At 38.6% G+C, this 26115-nt stretch overlaps 1 protein-coding gene across 5 annotated transcripts in view; it reads left to right on the forward strand.

Annotated features, from left to right (window-relative positions):
- ptprua (protein tyrosine phosphatase receptor type Ua) overlaps window positions 1-26115 on the forward strand; it is a 268605-nt gene that overhangs the window by 211716 nt on the left and 30774 nt on the right. For 3 of the 5 annotated variants that reach the window (XM_079654672.1, XM_079654674.1, XM_079654676.1), the window contains 7 exons: window positions 3571-3588; window positions 9101-9137; window positions 14581-14678; window positions 17195-17311; window positions 19233-19387; window positions 23903-24038; window positions 25604-25753. In XM_079654672.1, coding sequence (XP_079510798.1) covers window positions 3571-3588; window positions 9101-9137; window positions 14581-14678; window positions 17195-17311; window positions 19233-19387; window positions 23903-24038; window positions 25604-25753 — 711 coding nt within the window. The remainder of the gene's footprint in view (window positions 1-3570; window positions 3589-9100; window positions 9138-14580; window positions 14679-17194; window positions 17312-19232; window positions 19388-23902; window positions 24039-25603; window positions 25754-26115) is intronic. The other 2 variants (XM_079654673.1, XM_079654675.1) reach the window with 1 other exon arrangement.

The following is a 26115-nucleotide window of genomic DNA, read 5'->3' on the forward strand; positions in this document are numbered from 1 at the left end:
AGATTTCATCGTAGAGATCCCATAAGCTCAGAGCAGCTCGCCTCACGACCCATCCTAATTATTTGAAAGAAGCATTGCACCTCAATTGGACTCAATATAACCCGGCTGATCCTTTCATCTACCTTCAGATATTTTGATCTCATGTACAGTTCGGCTCGGGTGAGTTTTCAAGCAGCCTCTCGAGTCCCTGCAGTAGAGCCAGATCATATCTCGACAGACTTTGCGTTACATGGCTCCAAAAAAACGTATTTGAAATGATTGTTTCCTGCATGCCAGGTGATTAAGAGGTCACTTCAGCGCGATGGTGGAAAAACTCAGCAGTCCTTGCATGCTGTTTAACCTCCTTTGTTTCAACAGACAAAAGGGAATATGAAGTGGGCAGAAGGAGCCCGATAGGTAGGGCTCTGGGTGGTTCTAGCCAGTGTGGGTGGTATTGGTTAAAGCCAAACGTCAAAGCCTACTGTGCCACTTTATTTCCTGTGTTGCTCAGTGAGGGCTCCATTAGGACGAAAGCTCCAAGGACCTCTGTGTCATTAAGAGACTCGTCTACAGCATGTCATGCCAAGACCCCTGGCTCCCAACTCTGAAGCGAAAATTATTCTAATGATTCATTGAAGGCCGCCAAGGTTGGAATAAATGGGTTTCTTTTTTTTAAGGTTAAACAGGCAAGTTCTAGCCCTTTCTCTCCCTAAGGTTAACAACATGTCTTTGTTGGCATGGGCAGGAGTAGATTTTATTTAGTTTCTTTTTTAAACAATGACGGGTTTACAGAACATGACAGATATGCAAATGAAGAACGGTTTGACAAACGGGAATGTCGAACAGATTTCATTTAAAAATAAAACCTCTACTCCCCATTCAAGACAAAAGAGCCATGCTGATTTAGTTTTAAGAAATCAGTTCCTAAATTAGTGCTAAAATAACTCTTAACTTTATAAAACTAAATAAATACAAGCTAAGAGCTTGTAGCGTCATGAACTCACACGTATACTTCAATAAAATGCTTCTCCCACCCAAGAAAATAAGGATTTTTAAGATTTTGAGGATTATTTCTGGGATTATCTATTACCCAGAATGCCATTTTACTGTCTGACCAATTATATCATTGATTTCTTGAAGAATCTCCTCCCTAAATGTGTGAATATAGTGTGTGTGCCTTCTGTTAGTTTGCACTTATTTCAAAAACTTTGATCAATCCAAGAAAAGTAATATGTAGTCAAAGTTTTAGTGAAGTTAGAAGTGACATTTCTGTGTCACCTCTTGACATGCTCCTTTTGTCAGCTTCTAAAGCTGACAGGTGTAACGCAAAGCGACACCATCATCACCAGACTGTTAAGAGATGGTGCGTTCACTGTCAGCTAGAGTTTCTGCTTCTTGCTCTGGTGCTTAGGATGGGACGCCTGTCACACTCGTGTTGGAATCAGAAGTAATTGATTTGGAAAAAGATAAATGAGAATGGGAAGTCATCGTTGAGCAGATACATCCGAAAGCTTAATTTCTTCAAATGACAGAGAACTTCCACTTTGGCTTAAACTTATTAAACTTTCTGTGTCTTTTCGTGTGGCATCTAGGGAGGGCAAGATAACACCATAAATGTGACCATGTCACCCTAAAGTACACTTGGAGATTTCCTGTTTTATATAACTTAGCTCATGCAACTTTGAACTACTTTTACTACATATTACTTAATTCTATCACTAACACAAATAAGTATTTGTATTGAGCAATAAGGCTCTAGTTGGAATATAATATCCTGATTGTCTATGTTTCATCGTCTAAATGAAAGGTTTTGTTAAATGTTTTCTCCTTTCACACCACACCATTGAAAATGAGAAGGTGCATTTTAAAAGGGTTATCACTTACTAAGAATTCACCAAAAAATACGTAAATTAGCGGCCATTGGTGATGAGAACAGGAAACACAAGCAGGGAGAAAGAAGTTGGCCGAAAAAACTTCCATCACAGTTTAGAGATTTCTGGTTTTACCTCCAGTTAAAGTGGTTTTATTAATCTGTTCAAATTGTTGTTTTGATAACAACCTCTCTGAATTTCTGTCAACATAGACGTGTTCCCAGATCTCATACATCTCTAGAGTGTTCTAATCTACATGTTATAATTGCTGGTAGAAATGACAGCCAAAAACCAAGTCAGCTAACTGTCTAATCAACCTTGTTGCCAAACTAGAAGGGCACTCAGAAAGCGCAATCCTTCGCCAAGCCCGTTAACATAAGTGAAAAATAATGCGAGTCTCCGCCCTGTAATTCGGATGCGCGTCAAATTGTTATGGTAGCTTAATTTGCTCATGCCAGGTGTGTCAAACTCAATCATCGCGGGCCACATTAGCATTATGGTTGCACTCAAAGGGCCGGTTGTAACTATATAAATATATAATATATATATAAAATAATATATTACATTATTACCTCTGAATTGGATTATTATCGGATAGGATAATAACTAAGTAATTAACTACGTCTGAAAGCAGAAGTCCAGGGCAAATAATTGCAAGTCCCTTCAGTGCGGATACATGAAAACAAGATGCATTGTGGGACATGTAGTTTATGGGCAACCTGCTTCTTTAAAGTGTCATGTAACCGTATAATAAACGTATTATATTCTTTGCAAGCTCTTGCGGGGCCACATAAAATGAAGTCGCGGACCGGATTTGGCCCCCGGGACTTGAGTTTGAGACCCCTGTGCCCTTTCAACAAATTTCATGAAAAGTGGGCTGGTATCTTTCAGTGTCCTTGCTCAAAAACAGACAAACTAACCACCTTGTTTTGGTTCCAGAAAGGTCAATATTGTACAATAATGGGAAACCAAAAAGTATTTTATGTATGTATTGTGTCTAATGAAAGGGTTTTTATTTTTTTTAAGTATTTGAATATGTCAAGTATGGACACAGTAAAGGAATGACTAATTGAATTGAACTCTTCAAAGTTTGACGCGCTACACACACATCCCAACTTTCACATAGTCTTATAATTTGCACACTTTTACCTGCACTGGCATGGATTTTTGGCACGTGACGTTAACATTATGGTTGTCTAATATGCAATTTTCGCCAACTGCTGCAGAGCATCAACTTTTGAAGAAGAAGTGTTAACCTTGAGCAATTCACAAAAAAATTGTTTGAATGATATTCTGTTTTTCCCAAAGGCATCGTCCTTACCATGAACTCTGTCATTAAAGAACTTGCTAAAGTGTCAATTAACACAAGGACAACCGTGTCATGACTGTCTTCAGATCAAAGACTATTTTCTCTTAAGGCCTCTTTATTTCAAGCTATTTATGTAGATGTAGATGTAGGATGGTAAAAGTGATAGGCTCAGTGGAAAAAAAATACACAAGAACGAGTAAATGGGCCTTTTGGGCAGAAACATGGGAATTTGAGTCTTTTGAACATTATTCTCTCCACAGGTCCTCAAGGCAAGCTGCTCTCCAACTATATCATTACCCTCTTTTCCTCATATTTAATCACAATAACTAGCTCTTGTTTCCTCCCCTGCTTTCTTCTTTCTCTGTCTCTTTGTTTTCCGCCCCCTGTTTTCAACCTTTTGGCAATTCGTAGATTCGGATAAACAGGGAAGTAAGTACCTTGCTTCTCTTCTCTTTTCCATCCCCTCTGCTTTTTCACGCTGTCCTCCATGGCTTCCATCCAAAAGATGATCTTCCTTCCCTTTCCCGCTCTGAGCTGCTCAGCCTGTCCGCCATCACTTTTCCCCTGAGTTAAATCCTTTCCAGACCAAAGGCAGCAGTGTCCTCTTTCATCCATAGTCAGATAAAAGGCTTGATAACATGCCAGGGGTGACATCAAGCAACTCAGATCACAGCAAGTAGGTCTGTTGGAAACCTATTCAATGACAGTGAACTAAGTGAAGATATAGAAATTCATCAATCATCTCAGAGAACAGGATCGTCTAGTCAAACCATAAGGTGTCACAGTAAAAGGAAATAGGTGATTCTCTTCATATACAACCCAGTCTCACGGCATTTTGTGCTATAGTCACGAAATTAATTTAATCTATTGATTCGTGTTCACCATCACGATTTTCACATTTTTTTCGTGTTACACAGAACGATTTTAAAAGCAATGTATTTCTATTGGTAGTATGTTTCATGCCTGCATTTTTGTCCGGTCGGGTCTTGGAATACTGAAAGCTGTGTGGTTCATAAAAACATTTTCTTACTCAATATCTCACCCTAAGCCTATCCCTATCCCTTTTATTTTAAACTGTATAATGTTTTTTTTGAGTTTTTTTGCCGTCCGCGAGGAAAAGAAATGGGGCCTCAGAGCCTCAGAATACTGAAATCTGTATTTTTTGTCATATTTTTTTCCTTCTAATTTGTTATTATTTGGTGCAGGCACGAAACATACTACCAATAGAAACACATTGCTTCTAAAATCGTTCTGGTCAGAATACTGAAATCTGTATTTTTTTCCTTTTAATTTGTTATTATTTACATTGCTTTCAAAATCGTTCTGTGTGACACGAAAAAAATGGCGAAATCGTGTTAAGATTAATTTCGTAACTATAAGACGAAATACCGTGAGACTGTGTTTTCATATATGGTGACTAACTAAAGGGCCTCTTGGCAAGTTTGTTGTGGCTGACTAAGTAACCCATAACATGCTAGCTAGACTTAAAATCCTTCAAAACCCGGCAGAGCTAGCTAAACTGCTAGTAACGCTAGTAAAAAAGATTGAGCAATTGGAAGACCTGTTACAGTGAGCAAGTTGGAAAAAATATTGACCGCCTGTTAGCAATTTAAATAGCTATTTAACTGTCAGTTAGCAGGTTATACACATGGTTGACTGCCACTATAATAGCTAGATAGGTTGGTAACTGTTTGTTAGCAAGTTATAAAGATTGCTATCCTTCTCTGAGCAAGTTACGACGACAGTACATTTCCAGTTCGCAAGTACGATTTTAATGACTGTTGACTTCCAGTTAGCCAAAAAGATAACAGATTATTTGGTGTTTAGCAAGTTACAACAGCAACAAATTTCTAATAAGCAACTTAGATAGCTTGTAAACTGGCAGCTAGCAAAAATATCTACCGTATGGTTCTTAGCAAGGTATCATTTCCAATGAGCAAATAGCTTGTTACCTGTCAGTTAGAAAGTTAGCTGATTATTGAGATTGTTTTTTGTCAGTTAGCAAGGTAGTTAGCTATTCATAACAATTGTTAACTTTCAATTAGCAAATTAAAAGATTGTTACCTTGCATTTTTTAAGTTATAAAGTTTGTTTACTGTCACGTAGCAAGTTAGATAGCTTGTTAGTCATTGAGGATATTAAGAAGACGGTTATCTGTCGTTTGGGAAGTAATACATATTTTGAAATGTCAGTGAGCAAGCCCACAGTCTAAGTAACACTGGCACTATGTAATCATCTTTAACAATTGAATCCAAACCATTACTTATTTCTGTAACATTTCAAACTCCAGCGATGCAGAGTTATATGAAATTAGATGTTGCCACAGAGATAATACACAGCTGTGGCTTTCTGTTCTGTCAAAGGTTCACACTGAAAAATGGTTTGCAATTGATGGCACCATTTTCAGTTTCAAATTCACCAAACCATCACCTTCATGAAAGCTAGCATGTAAAAATAACGCAATACATGTAGGCTACAGATGTTCTGACAGATGTGAGCATATTGAAAGTTAGTCTTGATATAAAATAACGAAATGCTTCATCAAAGATAGTGGGTGCATAAAAACATGCTGTGGCAACTTCTGCTGCTCCACCCACTCCAATAACTCCGCAGACGTTTTTGGCAACAAGGAAATGAAGCATTGATCATCTTAGTCCCTTGGCATCTTAAATACAGAGGTGGGTAGTTTTTCAAAACACACATTATCTATCATTTGTGCAAAAAAAACCACCAACTTGTGTTAAGAGGCTTGTTGTCCACCCACAAGAGATTATAGCTCAATTTTTTTACAATTTCTTGCTGCTGATTTTCACATGCAGACTGTAAGTGGTTTGGATTTGTTGATCCCACAGTTTTAACAATCAAATACATTCATACGATTTATAAGAACTCTATTTAATGTCTTCCAGAGCTAGAGAGGATTTATATTAACGTTTAAAGTTTTCCTACAAATTCTGAGATGCAGGATAAATACAAACACTGATTTTCAATTACTTTCAAACACAAAGGTCAGCTTGTAGTTGGACTGAGACAAATTTGTCAAAGCAAAACAAATGGCAAGTAATTTTTCTGTCTGTCTTTTTATTTTTTATGTCATTGATACGCTTTCCACGTCTCAAATGACTGCATGTATTTTCTTTCTCTCTTTCCGCTCTATTGTGAATTCACATTGCTTGATGGTTTTAAATTGTTTTCAACTTGCCTGCTGTTGGAAAATGTGGTTGCCAAGGTGACAGACAGGAAACTGGTCAAAACCGGGGATACTCAACAACGGAGGCTCATGGGAATGAGGGTCGCTGCACTGTTTCATATCGAGGGCCATCCATCTCAACTCCCCTTCGTGGCATGACAGTTATGGAATGTAATTTGTGTGCCTGCCTGGCTGAATAATGTGTACATCCGTGTGTGTCGGTGTGTGTGTACGTGTACCAATGTTTACTCGGCAGTTGGAATCAATTTACCTGTCGGTGATGAGCAGTGGTGTAAAGTAACTAAGTACATTTACTCAAGTACTGAGCGTTAGTAAAAAATGGAGGTCTTTGTACTTTACTTGAGTATTCTCACATGATGCTACTTTAGATTTGTACTCCATTACATTGGGTAGGCAAATGTTGTAATACATTTATTTTATAGATTTAGTTACCAGTTACTTTGCAGAATGTAATGATACAGAATGTGAATTACACGTTCATATATTTTCTTATAGGTTAAGCTAGCCAGTGTGTGTATAAAGTAATTCAAATACGGCCCATATTTACTTTTAAGTGCAACATTGAAGTTATGAACACATTAAAACATGAATAATTATAACCAAATCATATATGGTGCTTATTTGTGCCATTCTACATGACAAGTAGTTTTACTTTTGGTGCTAAAAGTATATTTTGATGCTAATACTTATGTAGTTGTATTTAAGAAGAATTGTGAATGCAGGACTGTTGCATGTACATTTGTATTTGTACACTGTAATATTACTATTCTACTTAATCAGAATCAGAAACAGGTTTATTGCCAAGTAGGTTACGAGGAATGTGCCTGTATGGTGCATACATAAACACAGTTAAAAAAGATACATTGTAAGAAAAACAACAAAAGAATGAAACTTTTTGGAAAAAACGATTGGAACATTGACAAAGCAATATTTACATGAAATATAAGCGAACTATAGATAAGCCCTTAAAGTAGTGAATCATCTGAGTACTTCCTGTAATCTTAATTATGTGGATCTTGCTGCTTTGCATTCAGCACACACTCCAGTGGTTGGACGGGTCGCCACTAATTGCCTTTCAGCGCGTGCATACTGTATCATAACTGCACTAAAGCCGCACCGAGCAGAGAGCAGACAGCCTGATCAGTCAGTGTCACCGAGGTAGAATTACTCCCCGAGCTGAAGATCCCTCACTAGTCAATCTACCTTTGATCAGCAGCCCTCGCTGAATGCAAAGCACCTCACACTTTCTACAAAAAAAAAAAAAAAAAAGCAGCAGCAGCTCCCTCACCCTGCATGTAATGTCCTGGCTCACGGACAGACAGAGAAAAACTGAATTAATCCCATTTTCTATCTGCATTATAATTCTACCTGTGAGCGTTAAACAAAACCTGAAGCAAAGGCAATGCAAACCATGTGTACTCAGATATTTTACTTGAGTCAAAGTAGTAGTACCACAGTGTAGAAATACTGTCCTCCTTTAAAAATGCTAGTTAAAAGCACAAGTATGAGCATCAAAATGTTCTTAAAGTAGCGACAGTAAAAGTAGTCATTGTGCAGGTTGGTCCATGTCAGAATAATATGATATTTTTTTCTAATGATTGATCATTAAAGTGTTCTCAAAGCCGCAGCTAGTTTGAATGACTTTGTATACTGCAGGGTAGCTTGTGAGTTTACCCCAGGTGGAACTAAAGTCAGATTTAACACTTGATTATATTTAACATCATTCATCCAGATCTGTAAAGTAACTAAAGGTATTAAATACATTTAGTGGAGCAAAAGTACACCATTGACCTCTGAATCATAAGGGAGTAGAAATACCAAGTAGCATCAAATGGAAATACTTAAGTTAAGTACAAGTACCTCAATGTTGTACTTAAAGGGGACCTATCATGCAAAATGCACTTTTGTACGTCTTTTCTACATGAACATGTGTCCCCGGTGTTCCAGGGAACTCACCAAGTGTCAGAAAACACAACCCTCTCTATTTTCCTCCATACCCAAATCTCTTAAAAAGGGGCTGCAATGGATCTGATACAGACTGATCCAGATTTGAACACTTCTATGACGTCACAGAAGTGGCGCTACGGCTATTGGGCCAACTCCATCAAATCAGGAGGAGACAGCCACGGACATTGCTGTTGGAAAGCGCTGGAGACGCTGTAGTACATATGCCAGGCCTGTAGATGGTGCTGCTCTCACAGAATCAGCCCATGATGCAAAGACAGTGTTAAATTGAGCGAAATGAGGAATGGCTAAAATGCAGGATCTGTTTGGTATTTTGAAAAATAAAAAGTATAAATATGCCTTATATAGGTATGGTCCTTCACTATATTATTCAAATATAGCATGATAGGTCCACTTTAAGTTCAGTACTTGAGTAAATGTTCTTAGTTACTTTACACCACTGAGAATATTTGCATTTGAATTATAGCAGGGTGGAAGTAGCAGAGCTTATAAATACTTAAGGGCAAATTCCATACACTTTTACCTAGATCAAGTAGTTAATGTTCCGCCCCTGACGTTAAGCAGAGTGGTGGCCTGGTGCAGATTAGTTTCACGGCTCCTGAAATATATTCAGAACTGAAATTTAGCCGACACTCTGAGAGGAATAAGAGATGACGTGGTGCTGCAAATGTAGAATGAGAATGGATTCTCGGGCTGAAATAAAAGCCCCTGAGTCTCACTTCATCACATGTGATCATTAACTGTCTTTTTCTCTCTGTCACGCAGGGCTACCAGCGATCAAATCACTTCATCGCGACTCAAGGTGAGTGTAAAGCGCCCGGCAGCGCTGTGTGTGTGACTGTTAATGTGTTGTTTTCCAAGCTGACACACATTTAAATGACTTTGCTGAATTATTTAACATCAAGGAGCCTGTGTTCACGCTCGCATCTGGATTCACCCCGTAAAGCGTCAGGGCACTGTATCTGTCAGTCACTCTGCTGTAACACCGTGAGTGAGAGGGTCCTCCCCGCCACCTGTCAGTTAGATTCACTACACACACACACACACACACACACACACACACACACACACACACACACACACACACACACACACACACACACACATTCCCTTTATTCTCAGCCGGCTCTGATCCTATTTATTCACTGAATATGTTTTTTCACTCCGTAATCCCCCTCTGATTTCTCTCCGTCTTTTCACTTTGGTCTCAGTTCTGCCGCTTCACAAAAGTAACCTCTCAAAATGTGTCTCTCTGTCTCCCTTTCACATTTTGCACACAAGAGAGCAGGCAGGATTTGGAAAGGGTACTTTTCGACATTTGCCAAATACTCCCAACCAAAGTTAAAGAATATAACAACATTTTGAAGTTTCTTTGATTCATAATGTTGAAGACTGCTTGGGGAAAGCAACTACATTCATTTGACATATCTACTAGTTCCCCTTACTTAGATTACTACCTTAAAATGCCTAAAAGTATTTGATTTTCATTAAGTCAATATGAACTTACATGATGAGCACTGAACATTGACAGCAGGTGGATGCTGTATCAGTAACGATGACAATAGTATGAATGGTTCACACTTCCTGTCTCATAGGTGGGTGCTGTCTAACACATTCATATCCTAATACAGATGAATATAGCGAACAAACCTTTATAGCATTATGTCAGCTATGAGAGGGTGTTTAATGTTGCACTGGCAAATATCTCGCAACGTTTTTTTGCTGACATAGACTAATCAGACAAATGGGTGCAGATTTATTTTGTCTGAAAGTGCAATTTTTATGTGGGAATGTTTAGAATAAATATGTGGCTTGTAGAAAAACAGTTCCAACATGAACTCTTTTTCCACTTTGGGGCAAAAACAATCGGTTATATTCTGTGTTCATGTTCACTTCTCCCTTAGGAGTGGAAAGACCCACGTGACAGGGGAATACAATATATTGACTCTCGTTGCGTCTAAACCATCTCTAATTATAGCTACACATCATTTGTGTTTTTTGCTGATTTACAGACCTCTCTTTCCCAATTTAAGTCCTTCTGGGCCCAATGACACTTCGTTACTGACGAAGAAGATGTAGTACACAGTTTCGCCACTAAGAACAATTCCTTTACCGCCCGACACACTTCCTGTGGGTTGTCTTTCACTTCTAAGAGACTGCTCTGGATCTTTATAAAATCCTGAGGAAAAAGGATTTGCTAGTGGCACATACAGTAAGGGAACACTTAAGTAGCTTAAGGGATTGTCCTTTATACCATCCAAAGAATCCTTTAAGGTGGTTTCACCCACTTTGTAAGGAATCCAAAGATAATAATTTAAGGGCATTTACGTTAACCTAAGTGCTTTCATGGCACATTTAAAACGTAGACTGGGTCACAGAGGCCAAAGTTAATGCAATTCATTACTTCGACAAATGTCTGCACCTCCACTGACTCCTACACACACACACACACACACACACACACACACACACACACACACACACACACACACACACACACACACACACACACACACACACACACACACACACACACACACGTACAGTTCATACATCATTAAAGCTGTCACTCTGCTCTCACTCTGTATTCTCTGCGTTCTCCGGCGCTCGGGGTGGCCGCCTGTCACGCCAGGTTGCGGCTGATTTGTTGTATCTCAGACGGGTCTTAAGGCGGCTGCGTGTGAGCGGCAGGCAGCAGGTGCTCCGGGCTAACTCTCTATTATGTCCAGAGACGAGGGAGAGGAGGGAGGAGGTGGGTGAGGAGGTGGGTGAGGAGGTGGGTGAAGAGGTGGGTGAGGAGGAAATGCCAGACGCACTCTGAAAGTCTGGAGCGGCGGCACGTTGTGCTGTGCATACAGATTCACCCGGATCAGAAACCATCCGTCTCTCTGCCACGCTGCTGAACAATTAACATCTTATATCAGAAAACGACACAGTGTTCACCAAGTGTCAGAAAACACAACCCTCTCTATTTTTCTCCATACCCAAATCTCTTTAAAAGGGGCTGCAACGGATCTGATACAGACTGATCCAGATTTGAACACTTCTATGACGTCACAGAAGTGGCGCTACGGCTATTGAAATAAAACAATAAAAATAGTGCAGGGAAATTCTTAAATAAGCAAACTTAAACATGTAAAATAGATAAGACAACATAATTAACAGTGGTTAAAAATACTGAACATTGTAAAAAAAATATAAAAAATATGTGGGATATGTAATACAGTATAAGAGGAATGTGATACATTGTAATTTTTTGTGACATCACTGTGTAACACTTGCCCATCTATTGGCCAGCGCTCCAACACATTGTACGTGATAGGCTAAGGGGCGGGACATCTCTAAGCGGTTGACCAATCACAACAGAGACGGCCAGCTAACCAATCAGAGCAGACTGGGCTCTGGTTTCAGACAGAGGGTGAAAAGAGGTGCTGCAGCATAAGAAAAATAAAGAGCTTTTTGAACATTAAAGCATGGAGACATGTCCCAGTAGAGACACTACATACTGATATACACCTGAACATCAGCAGGAGAGGACTCTTTAAAGTAGAGACACTACATACTGATATACACCTGAACATCAATAGGAGAGGACTCTTTAAAGTAGAGACACCACATACTGACATACACCTGAACATCAGCAGGAGAGGACTGTTTAAAGTAGAGACACTACATACTGATATACACCTGAACATCAGCAGGAGAGGACTCTTTAAAGTAGAGACACTACATACTAATATACACCTGAACATCAGCAGGAGAGGACTCTTTAAAGTAGAGACACTACATACTGACATACACCTGAACATCAGCAGGAGAGGACTCTTTAAAGTAGAGACACTACATACTGATATACACCTGAACATCAGCAGGAGAGGACTGTTTAAAGTAGAGACACTACATACTGATATACACCTGAACATCAGCAGGAGAGGACTCTTTAAAGTAGAGACACTACATACTGATATACACCTGAACATCAGCAGGAGAGGACTCTTTAAAGTAGAGACACTACGTACTGATATGCACCTGAACATCAGCAGGAGAGGACTCTTTAAAGTAGAGACACTACGTACTGATATGCACCTGAACATCAGCAGGAGAGGACTCTTTAAAGTAGAGACACTACGTACTGATATACACCTGAACATCAGCAGGAGAGGACTCTTTAAAGTAGAGACACTACATACTGATATACACCTGAACATCAGCAGGAGAGGACTCTTTAAAGTAGAGACACTACATACTGATATACACCTGAACATCAGCAGGAGAGGACTCTTTAAAGTAGAGACACTACATACTGATATACACCTGAACATCAGCAGGAGAGGACTCTTTAAAGTAGAGACACTACATACTGATATACACCTGAACATCAGCAGGATATGTCTTAAAGTAAAGGATCTGAGTACTTTTTCTATAGAACCCAACAGGGGAGGTAGTGGTGCGTAACTATGCAGAGGAGGTTGAAGTATCTGCCTACGTGCTCTTATTAAACGCACAGTATAATGTATGCTCACCTCGGGTCAGCTTCAGTAAAACACCGTGTCTGTTATTTAAGAGAAACATCTCTGCACATGTTCTGATTTTTAACAAGTGTTTCTCCTCCTTCTCCTTTGCATCTCGCTGCCTTTACAGGTTTTGCCCTGCAGCGTCTAGTCAAGTGCACACTTTCTGATTAATCTTCTTTGACAAGTGTTGAAGAAAAGGAAGTGAAAATAAGTTTGTTTTTCATGTCTGTTTTTCCGGGGAGACCTTGGTGCAGCCATGTGTATCTGTCTTTTCATCAGGTGTGATGCTTTTCATACCAGGCATTACCCCCACATCACTTTGATCACTATCCAAGTTTATCACAGAGATAAGGCTGCTGCTACTTTCTTAGTCATTGTTTCAAACCCTATGAACCGCGCCTGGTACAAAAAGGACTTCTCCAATGTCGACTTTCTTTCAAATTGTAGTCCTTTATTCAGAGGGTTTAAAAGATATTTGTGTTTTCTTCCACACTTCTAAAACAACCACATTGCATTTCCTGTGCTCAGATTTGGAAAAAGAGAATATGCAATAAACTCTAAATTATTTGGTCGCCTAGAATATTTTGTAGGCGTCCTTCAAAGGAAGCTTGTTTGACTTTGAGATTTGACACGATGTTTAAAATTAGTGAGGAAATTATTTTTATTTTTCGTTTTATACAACTATTTCAACATAATACATTTCAACTAATGAATAAAATTAAAAAAATGATAACGAAAACAAAATAAATTAATTAATGAATAATAATAATAAGTAATGAATTTTAAAAATATGAAAAAATACCTAATAAAGATAAAATAGGGGCGAATAAATTATAATTGTTCATAAAAAAATATAAATAGATTTAAGAATATTAAAAGTAAATTAAATTACAAGAAATCGTTACATTTTCCTAAAACAATTTGTCGATTTTATACAATTTTTTGTACTTCTTTTAATGCTAATAATTTCAATATATTCTACATTTAGTTACTCTTATTTCTGTAAATGTATTCCTGTAAAATGTACCTTTTTATAATCAACAAGTATACCATAGAATCAATGTTAATTTATCATGGTGAAAATGTTTTAATTAACCTTAAAAAATAATTCATATTTTGATTGTTTTTAGATATATATTTGCCCCATATCCAAAATATTAATAGATCATAAATTAACGTATGTTTTAGAGTTAATACAGTGTTTTTTTCTGTATATAAAACCTGAAATAAATGACTAAATGCATCAAGATAAAAAAAACTACTAGCTACTAGCAGGGATTATAACCTTCCTTTAAAGCAGGCATCCAGGTGGCCTACACACAGGATAATGTTCCCATTATACAGAGTGCGTGGTGTAAATGAATAAACATCTTGTTCTCTATGCCTGTGTTAGTCAGAGGATGAAGGAGGAGGAGCGATATTATCAACGGCACGCTGTAATGAAATCAATGAAAGTGTCATATTGTGCAGGAGGAAGTGATTTGTGTCGGAGCGAGGCGATACGGCCGCTTGTTTGCACAATGGCGGAGGATTTGTGGGTGTATTGAAATGACATTTGAGCGTAGGGTGTTGGGGGAACACAGAGCGGGCGATAGTTCACCGCTGACACATTGTTACTCTGGCATGGATTACACTGCCTCTACATTCATGGTTATTGCTGCTATTTTCTCTGACTTATGGCTCATCTCTCCTCCTCCTCTTCCTCCTCCTCTTCCTCCTCCTCCTCTGCAGGCCCAAAGCAGGAGATGATCTACGACTTCTGGCGGATGGTTTGGCAGGAGAACTGCTTCAGTATTGTCATGATCACCAAGCTGGTGGAGGTGGGCCGGGTAAGGCTTCCCTCCCTTTTTGTCCTGTGACCTCTGAAGCCTCCTGTGGAGATAGATCCAATTCATTTTTTATTTTTTTATTTAACCTTTAGATACAATCTCATTTTGAATGCTGACCTGGCCAAGAAGGCAGCACCGTTACACATAACACAAACATATAAAATACAGAGAACATAACTAAGAAAACAAAAGACAAAAAAGCAGTCACTACATTGTGCACATTAGGACAGTAAGAAAGGTACTAATTATTACTGCAAGAGCAGCTGGTGGTAAGGACTTCAGACAACTTCAATTTAAAACATGCTATAGAGACAAGTGCCCTCAGTTTGAGGTTTGATTGAAGGTCATTCCAAGACCAAGGACCACATTCAATCCAACTTTATTCATATAGCACATTTAACACTAGAACCGCCAACGGGTAAATTTGACCCGCAGCTGTTCTTTGATTGTATGTAACTTTTGTTCAATAACATATTAAAGTCTCCCAGTCCGTGACTTTTCCTGAAAGTGTGTTATGTAGCACCCTCTGTTGTTAAGAATTGTCAATATGAAGTCAGATTGAAAAAATCGCCCAAAAAAATGCCATTTATACCTATATCCGCCAGCGGGTAATATTTACCTCATAGAAAATGCAGCGTAAACATGACGTGTTGCTATAGCAACGCCTTTTGTCTACTGCGGTTCCTTATAGATAGAGAGATAGATTGAGAGGGATAGATAGATAGATTGATAGATGGATAGAGAGAGAAATAGACAGATAGTTATAGATAGTGTAACATCTTGGAGAATACAAGATCTTGGATGACTGAGTTCACGTTGAGGACGTAATGCATGTGTGCAGGTTACGTGCCAGTTGAATAAAGATGGACACTCGGAATGAGAAGTAGTCCGCGTCCTCTATTTATGTAGACAATTATATGTTCATAGAACAGAACATTACAGATATATCGATAGAGAGAGATTTGTACCTAAACAAAACAAAACACAAGTCTAACACCAAGCGTTTAAATCAGCACTCTTAGCGATATTTTAAACTTCATGCTATCTGCACAACCTATATCATATGAAAAGCTGAGAGTCCACAGATTATATTGGTATAAGTTTCATCCTGTGCGATCAAAAGTCACTGTTCTGTATGATAAATAAAATAACATTGTACCTTGAAAATCAATAGCGGGTACATTTTACCCGTTGGCGGTTTTAGGTATACAGCGACCTCTGGCGGTCCTAGTGTTAAAAACAACAGAGTCGACCAAAGTGCTGTACATCAATACATATAAAAAAGCAGCATAAATACATTTAGAGAAAACCGATAGGACACAAAGAAACTAATGTAAAAGCACGAGACAATAAAAGCATAGTTGTATCCACAGACTGGAAACCCTCATACATCGTGTAAAAACATTTTAAAACACAACAAAATAGAAAACCCAAATTTAGAAACACAGACTGATACAACTTATACGTGGTCTGCAAAAGCACGGGAGAACAAGTAGGTCTTTAAACGAGATTTAAAAACAGGCATGGAGGTGTGTTTGTGGAGCCCCCTATTATTTCCGATGTATCTGAGAGGAGCTGCTGCTGCTCTGAGTCGTGGGAGGAACACTAGTGAGCTGCAAGGTCACAACTGTTTACAGGAGGCCATGTTTACACCAGTTTATATATAGTGTGTGATATGATGAGTGAAGCATGCACTGAACATTAAATGTATACAATGTGAACAATTACGGCGCCACAGAAATGCTTAAAATATGAATTACAGGGTTTAATATACGCACTCCACCTGTATACTGTGTTTTATGGGAGTACGTACTTTTTTTTGATTCGTCAGTTTTATTTTTTAGCGGGTATTTAATGTTTAGAAAGAAGTGTATTTTTATTTTTAAACCTTTTATTGAAAACACATTCTAGTTTACTAACATTTCAAGATACATTAAAACTATGAATACAGTTAATAATGATAATACAAAAAAAATAAAACAAAATTAATAAATGGCATGAAATAATATGTCAACTTGTGAAAATAGAAAGAAATAAAATAAAAATGAATGTTTACTAAAGAAAATGTATAATTATAATAATAATAATGGGGGTAAATAAATCAAAAAGTCTTAGGGTAAAGAAATTAAGTGATGTTATTCTTCCTAAAGACTCTTCCCAGCCTTTGTAAGTCTGAAAAATATACATTTTTAGATCTTAAAATGAGTCCACAGCCTGAAGCAGTACTGCAAAGACACTGCAATATAAAACATCCATTCACTTTGAAACCTAAAAGTAAAGGTTTGTCTGCATTTTAACAGACAGAGAAAGGAAAAAACGCTTATCTTAGCTCGGTGTCTCTTTTGGTGTCAAATCTGACGTTGGAAATGTTCGGAAAACTTTAGTAAATATTAAGAAAAGGTCACACAGGGTGAGAGCTTAGCAGTGTGTCTTCATGGTGTGTGTGAAGCAGTGTGTGTGAAGCAGTGTGTGTGAAGCAGTGTGTGTGTGTGTCTGAACTCTTGGTTGTGTTTCAGATGAAGTGCTGTAAGTACTGGCCGGACGACACGGAGCTGTACGGAGACATTAAGATCACGCTGCTGAAGACCGAGACGCTGGCCGAGTACACGGTGCGCACCTTCGCCATGGAAAGGGTGAGGAACACTATTATTATTATTATTATTATTATTATTATTATTATTATTATTATTATACTATACACTTTGTTTTGAGCCAATTTCAGAATACTTCGTCATAAAACATTATTATATTATAATCAATTGTGGAAATGACTAGATACATAAGGCGCTTTCACACCGGAGTACTTTTCCCAGTACTTTTCCCAGTATAGTTCCGAAAATGTGCGTTCACACCAAAAAAATCCGGAACTAAAACTTAGTTAATGTTTTAACCTTTCCACCCCCATTTCAGTCCCTGAGAAAAAGGTTCCCATTTCTGATTGGCTGGGCGGATTGCAAACCACGCCCCGTAAAACTCCCAAAAAGAGTTGTGAAGCCGCCATTTTATTTTACTCACATTAGCATTATTAGCATTAGCATTAGCCCCGCACACCAACGGAGAGAGACTAATTTATGGCAACACAAAATAAAACATGGGAGCGGTGGAGATGAGGAGGTGTCGGCGTTCTGGCGATTTACTCGGAAGGCTTCAGTAGAAGCTGCTGGGAGTCCCAGCAGCTTCTACTGAAGCCAGTCCCCAACTCCGGGGACTTCGGGGGTAAACCCAAAGCAGAAGAAGAAGAAGTGACGTCAGCGGCTTCATTTGCCTTACCCTACCTCAGGGACGTATTCCAGTGTGAACGCGATCTGTACTTAGTTCATCAGAACTGTACGGCAAAGTACTTGGTGTGAAAGCGCATATATACAGTACAGGACTTAAGAACCATTTTGAGGTACTTTACTTGAGGTTTCCATTTCATGCTACCTAATACTTCTAATCCCCTACATTTAAAAGTGAAATAGTGGATTTATTTTGCATCTTAAGTTCCTACATGTTGCATTCAAAACATTGAATACTCTTTTAACATAATGGAACTTAAAGTCAAAACTAGTGGAATAACTGTCTGAGGTACAAAAAGGAAAACATATCTAATATTTTACAAAACGAAAATGTTATTATAAATATGATTTAATAAGGTATTCAATGAGGTAGAATATAATGTGCTTTTAATATATCTTCAAAATTGTATTCCTTTTTAGTGTTTATTAAATAAGAACAAGACATCAAAAACGACATGCTCAAAACAGAACACAATATTTATGCCAAATGTAGCCCCTGGCTTATTTCCATCTGTAGTCTCTGAGAAAGCACACACAACCATCAACACTTAATCATTAAATAGAGACAGGTCAAACACTGATCATTATAATAAAACAGCACATATATCTGTACGCATTTCAAATCACGATTCATTTCAATCAGAAAACTTGGACCACGGCCAAATTGATGTTGACAAAACTTCGCTCAATCGCCGTTTTTTGCGACACGGTAAAGAAATTCTTGATTTGATCTGATTTATTTTTGAATGTGTAAAACAATAATACAAAATAATTATAATAATAATGAAATTGATAAACAAAAATATTACTGACTTACAAATGATATATAAAGGGATGATCTACCTAATTACACATCCGAAAAGGGGTTTACACTGATTTAAAGCCTTCTCCCAAAAACTAAATAATTAACATATATATCTTTTTTTTGCTCAATTTTTTAAATTAATTAATTAAATTAAAGCACACTTTTCATTTGAGTAAACAAAACTGAGAGTGCTACAAAATAAAATGGTTGAAACAAAACAAATAAAACAACAGAATAAAAGCCCTGGCATTTACGCTGGCATGGCAACAAGTGGGGGTTTTAAAAATCTAGTAAAAGGCTATTTTAAAAATATGCGTTTTTAGGCCTTTTTTAAAATCATCCATAGTCTGTGGTGTCCTCAGCTGGTTTCCACGGTCTCGGAGCAGCGGAGCAGACGGCTCGGTCTCCATAGAAATACATTTGTTATTCAAAATAAAAGCATCTCCTCACATGTGCTTGTGTGTCTTGCAGAGAGGATACCCGGCCAAACACGAGGTGTGTCAGTTCCACTTCACGTCGTGGCCGGAGCACGGCGTCCCGTATCACGCCACCGGGCTGCTGGCCTTCCTGCGCCGCGTCAAAGCCTCGACCCCTCCTGACGGGGGGCCGGTGGTGGTGCACTGCAGGTAACAACTCTACACACACTGAAAACAAGAGAAGAAGAAGTACTCATATCTAACGTTAGAGGCAAGGCAAGTTTATTTATATAGTACATTCAAAGTGCTTTAGAAAAATGAAAGACATTCAAAAAATGGCATTTAAAAAAAGTCATTAAAAGGCAAAGATAATAAAAGAAACATTAAAAGATAAAATACATGAATAAAAGTTACAGTGCAGTTTAAGATATGAATAGAGGTCACCTATTATGCAAAATCCACTTCTTCATGTCTCTTCTACATCAACATGTGTCCCCTCTGTGGAAAGAGACTCTGAAAGTTTCAGGAACAAAGATTCTCTCTCTTTTTGTTCTGATCCATTTCTATAAAAACCTGTCTGAAAATGAGCTGATCAGATTTTGGCCACTTTATGATGTCATAACAATTTATTGGCTTGTGTAACCATTAGCCAATCAGCAACCAGGGTAACCCCCCCGCCCACCCCACCTTATCACCTGAATATCCTCCTAGAGCACCATTGAGTTCTTTTTAACCAAATGTCTCTCAGAGGGGCGTGGGGAGGGGCTCCTTATTTTCAGAGTAACAGACAGAGAATCAGCACTTTGGAAACAGGGCTGAAACAGAGGGGATTATGGGATGCTGCAATGATCTGTTTGGTGTTTCAGCCAATCAGAGACATGTTCTGTATATATCTGAGACCTATAATATATTGTTAAAAACAAAAGTTTAATCGGGGTCCTTTAAGGAAATCTAGAAATTAGAGGTGGAGTAAAATGTAAAACATTAGCTGATGGCAGATACTCAGGTGAAGTACAAGTATCTCACAATCTCTATCTTTTACTTTTCGTGGCTAATAAATAACTCCTAATATAGACAGCATTTCCAGCCTCAGGGGCTCTCCGTCTCTTCAGTGATATATTTCTGATGTTCAACACATTTATTTCTCTCTGTTTGTTTCCTCTCCAGTTTGTGTTTATTTTTTTACATTTCCTAAAATAACTCTCAGCTCCTCGGTGCTGTGTAGGAGGAAAGTGACAAACACAGAAACCTAAAAAGTGAAATAACACTTTACGACAGGATGTTCACACATAACTAGCGAGAAATCCACAAAGGCGTAGGCGGAGGTTGGGTTTTTGACTATCAAGGAAAATGTCTGCCTCTTCTGTGAAGGATTTTAAATTCTCGGGGACGTTTCCCTCCACCTGTGAATGATTTATCTGCATCGCGAGTCTTTGCATTAGAGCTCAGTGAGAAATGTGGTAGAAAAGTGACATAAAGTAAACAAAATGTGCCTGCTTGAAGGGAAGGCTTTTTGACACAACTTTTTTTCGAAAAAGCAAAAATAACACCAGTCACTACAACTCCACCAGAAACCCTCAAAAGACACACAAATAAAGAATAAAAGCATCATAATATTTCTAAATAAGGTCCAGAGGCCTATTTATTGAATTTGTTTGTTCACTCCGCCCTTAGTTTTTCATAAAATGTCCTTAATTTCTCAACAGTTTTATTGGAAAATGTGCCGTAAAGTACGCTTTACCACTGCAGGGCCTTGCACGGCTTAGTACGGTATAGTTAGGCCTTGGTAGCCTCACTTCATGCTGCGTTTCCATTACAGTTTAGTAGCTGGGGCAGTAACTATAGAAACGCAGTGTAGGCGGAGCTGTGACGTCATCTTCAATGAGAACCACAAAACCAAACATCAGCCGTTAGCTGTTAGCCCTCAGAGCTCACAGCTCCTCATATCTGATCAAGAAACTAGACAAAAGTTAAACAAGTCCAAACCACAGACTGTCTGTGTCATGGAGAATACATTCACTGGTTTATTTATGTCTGTAGGCCGTTGTTGTGAGTGTGGACGGTCGGAGCATATACAAATTTACCTTAGCCAAGCTCCATTCTGAAAACACACATTTTAAAAGCTTTTTGCCTGCCGTCTGTCTGCAGACTTGTCAAAGCATTAATTCATGGTTTTTACTAACCGGTATCAGTATGTTGTTACTTCGGCGTCATTTTGAAACGTGTATTACAATTAAATCACGGTCAAATATGTTCATTTTGTTGTAGTCGTAGCCCCCTTGACAGCGATTATCGCACTAGTTTAGCATACTCAGCCCGACTCAGCCCGGTTGTTGGCCCGGAAAGAACCACGATTTTTGACGGCCAGAAAAACTGTGAAAAGGTACCCTTTAGCTGGAACTACCCCGAGTGGAAACGCAACAAAAAACGGGCCGGGTTTGGCACGGCACGCTCAAACCGTGCTACGCGCTGCAGTGGAAATGTGCCATTACAGAAGAGGATTAGGGCCACATGTGGAACGATTTTTGAGATCTGACCAAAAGTGCTTTTTTTTTTTTTTTAAATTAGTTCTGACTTTTTCTCGGATTATAATTGTTTTCTTGGAATTCTGAGATCATAGTCAGAATTATTACTTTTTTCTCTATATTCTGAAACTTTTCTCAGAATTCAGACTTTAAAGGGGACCTATCATGCCAAATGCAGGTTTGTACGTCTTTTCTACATTTGGCCCCGGTGTTCCAGGGAACTCACCAAGTGTCAGAAAACACAACCCTCTCTATTTTCCTCCATACCCAAATCTCTTAAAAAGGGGCTGCAACGGATCTGATACAGACTGATCCAGATTTGAACACTTCTATGACATCACAGAAGTTGCGCTACGGCTATTGGGCCAACTCCACCAATCAGGAGGAGACAGCCACGGACATTGCCGTTGGAAAGCGCTGGAGACGCTGTAGTACATATGCCAGGCCTGTAGATGGTGCTGTTCTCACAGAATCAGCCCATGATGCAAAGACAGTGTTAAATTGAGCGAAATGAGGAATGGTTAAAATGCATGATCTGTTTGGTATTTTGAAAAATAAAAAGTATAAATATGCTTTGTATAGGTATGGTCCTACACTATATTATTCAAATATAGCATGATAGGTCCACTTTAAGTTTGAGATCACGTTTTGGCCCTTATCCTCTGCCGTACTTAGAGTGTGAATAGAACTATTTTAAAGGTTTCCAGACTCAAAGGCTTTATTGTCATATCCACAGTGGCTACAGCGTAGTTCTGGCAATAACATTAAAAGTCCGAGGCTATAAGACACAAACAATAAAAATAGTGCAAGAGAATGTTGCAAGATACCAATGTGCAAATAAATGCATGAACAAGTAAACTATATACATGTAACATAGAGTATGATTGCAGAATATAAAATAAATACTTACAGTGGAATATTTTTAAATGTAAATCCAAAGCTACTGACATTAAGAATCTGGTCCAAGGACACTTTGTAATTATTAACTGCATGAGATCAAATCGCTGAATCCTGATTGGTCGACTCCCTTTCAACCCCAGAGCAATTCATATTTAGATATAGCTTTATGTACTTTTACCACAAGCTTAACTCCAATTAAATCCATCTGCTGTACAAACAAAGCTGCCTCTTTTGTGTATTCTACCTTTCATAACCTGATTGAATTGTACACGATGCGTTACCAGGTCAACCCGACATGTTATTATATCGCCGAATACCAACACCTGTAATAGATATGCGTTAAAGGTGAAGAATGAAGGAGATGAAACATCACAGGGTCGCTGAGGTCGTCAGTAATCACTGTGTTTTTATTTAAAAAGAGCTGTTTGACTCTCATAAATGATGGGCTGGTTTCAGTGCATCCGTGCTCTGCAGGAGGTTTAGTTTATTATGTTCAGAGTAATATAGGAAGGAAAGACTGATGAAAGACGAGGTAAAGAACCAGTGTTTGAATCAGATGTGTTTAAAGCAACAAAGCTTTCAGATTCTGATTCTTAAAGGTCCCGTGTCATTGCCATTTCTACTGATCATAATTCCATTGTTGAGGTCTAGTAGAATACATTTATATTGTTCAATGTTCCAAACTCACATTGGTTCCTCACACAGCCTGTCTGTATAGTATGTGTATTCACTGTCTGTCCTAAACGGCTTGTTGGAGCTCAACGTTTTTTTTTTAATTAAAAGTTAAAGTTAGATCATATAATAAAAAAATCAAATAAAATACAAAAACTTAAATAAACATAAGAAGTTAAAGTAACATGACCAATACAAATATTATGAAAATAGAGATATTTATATAAATATCTTTATTTTTCTAATAAAAGAAAAACACTTGAAAGAAACACAAGTGATTAAAGTAAGAATATGCAAATAAAATGTGAAAAATTTAAATATATAAATATGAAAAGAGGAAGTCAAATGTGTAATACAAATTTTATTTTTTTTAAATCTGCACACTGCACTACAATATATGACATGCACATTACAACACATGTTACATGAATATGTTGTATTTACCTGGGAAGTCATTCACAAACTGCCACACAGCACATACAGTAGAGCATTTTAAAAACTCAAAGGTTGTTCACTTTAAACTTAACTTCTTAAAATGCCAGAACATAATGGTCACAGTATTAATTTCTTTTTTGCATGTCCTCTGTATACTGATGCTTGTGTGTTGTGTTGTTCTTCCTCCTCACAGCATGGGGGCGGGTCGGACCGGCTGCTACATTGTTCTGGACGTCATGCTGGATATGGCCGAGTGTGAGGGGGTGGTGGACATCTACAACTGTGTGAAGACCCTCTGCTCCCGACGCATCAACATGATCCAGACCGAGGTGAGTGCTTTTTTACTTTAAGGTCACCTATTATGCAAAATCCACTTTCTCATGTCTCTTCTACATCAACATGTGTCCCCTCTTCTCCATGTCTCTTCTACATCAACATGTGTCCCCTCTTCTCCATGTCTCTTCTACATCAACATGTGTCTCCTCTGTGTAAAGAGACTCTGAAAGTTTCAGGAACAAAGATTCTCTCTCTTTTTGTCCTGATCCATTTATATAAAAACCTGTCTGAAAGTGAGCTGATCAGATTTTGGCCACTTTATGATGTCATAACGATGTTTTGTCTTGTGTTACCATTAGCCAATCACCAACCAAGGTAACCCCCCCCACCTTATCACCTGAATCTCCTCCTAGAGCACCATTGTGTTCTTTGTAACCAAATGTCTCTCAGAGGGGCGTGGGGAGGGGCTCCTTATTTTCATCTAAAGTAACAGACAGAGAATCAGCACTTTGGAAACAGGGCTGAAACAGAGGGGATTATGGGTAATGCTGCAATGATCTGTTTGGTGTTTAGAGCCAAACACTTCACAGACATGTTCTGTATATATCTAAGACCTGTAATATATTGATGAAAAACAGTATGATAGGGGACCTTTAAGACATTGAACTTTTATTAGTTTGCAAATCCCTTGATGGTGTCTCGTCTCAGGCCCAGGTAGTGTCTCAAAGTTAAATGGAATCATCACTTTAAGTCTCATTTCAATAAAGGACTTGACTTGTTTACAGTAGTTCAGGATCACAGGGCACTGCCAGAACATATGGTAATGTTTACACAAATGTTTAATGTGTTTCTGTTTAAGAAAATCGGTTGAGTTTTACATTTTTTAACCCAAATCCCCTCCTTGTCAACAAGCCACACACATTGGAGGGTAAATATTGGAGGTTTTGAAAGCTGTTACTGTAATATATTATTTTCCACTAACTTGACAAAAGCTAATTGTGTGTTTATGTGTGTTATTCTTCTCAAAGTGTGTCAAATTTTCAAGTAAACAACTCAGAAAAAAGCCATTCATTATTTAAAGTTTGAGAACATTTCAGTAAATCGTCCTCTCGTAAAGTATGAAGTGAAGAAAGAGCAGTAAATACCAAAACAATTATATTTATTTTACCTTTTCAGCTGAAGCTTGTCCACCCGTTGAATAAATATTTCAGCAATTACAAAACACATTAAAAATGATAAATAAGTTGAACAGTTTTATGGCTGGTAATTTGAATGCACGCTCGCCTCTTTGATCTTTTGTTTGGTTGGGTGTCAAAACAAATTTCCTCGTTAATTGCAGCGCTCGTGACGGGATTTAACGAGTGTGTGTGGGCAGTGTTTCTGCTCCTCTGATTTGTGTTTTCACCACTTTTTACCCCATTTATAGACACGGTGGACAATGACTGCGAGTGGGCATGGAGATTTTGAGAACGTTTGACACTTGTGACTATTAGTCAACATTCGACAGCAGTAATTAAATTCTGCATTGTGCAAGTGGGCAATTAACGGTTAGGAGGCTCATAAGTGCAGCAAAGGCTTGTGGGTAAATGTATGTTTTCCCCTGCGCGCTGTCTCTCAGGAGCAGTACGTGTTCATCCATGACGCCATCCTGGAGGCGTGTCTGTGCGGAGAGACGGCCATCCCCGTGAACGAGTTCGCTCTGACCTACAAGGAGATGCTGAAGGTCGACACGCAGAGCAACACCTCGCCCATCAGAGAGGAGTTTCAGGTACACACACACACACACACACACACAAACACACACACACACACACACACACACACACACACGAACACACACACACACACACACACACACACAAACACACACACACACACACACACACACACTCACGCAGCACGTACAGAGACACAGACACACACACACACACACACACACACACACACACACACACACACACACACACACACACACACACACACACACACACACACACAAGAACACACACACACACACACACACACACACACACACACACACACACACACACACACACACACTCACGCAGCACATAAGCAAGCATGGAGACATGTCCCATTAGAGACACTACATACTGATATACACCTGAA

Source organism: Notothenia rossii, assembly GCF_949606895.1.
Source record: "Notothenia rossii genome assembly, chromosome: 10".
In the NCBI taxonomy this organism is placed as follows: Eukaryota; Metazoa; Chordata; class Actinopteri; order Perciformes; family Nototheniidae; genus Notothenia; species Notothenia rossii.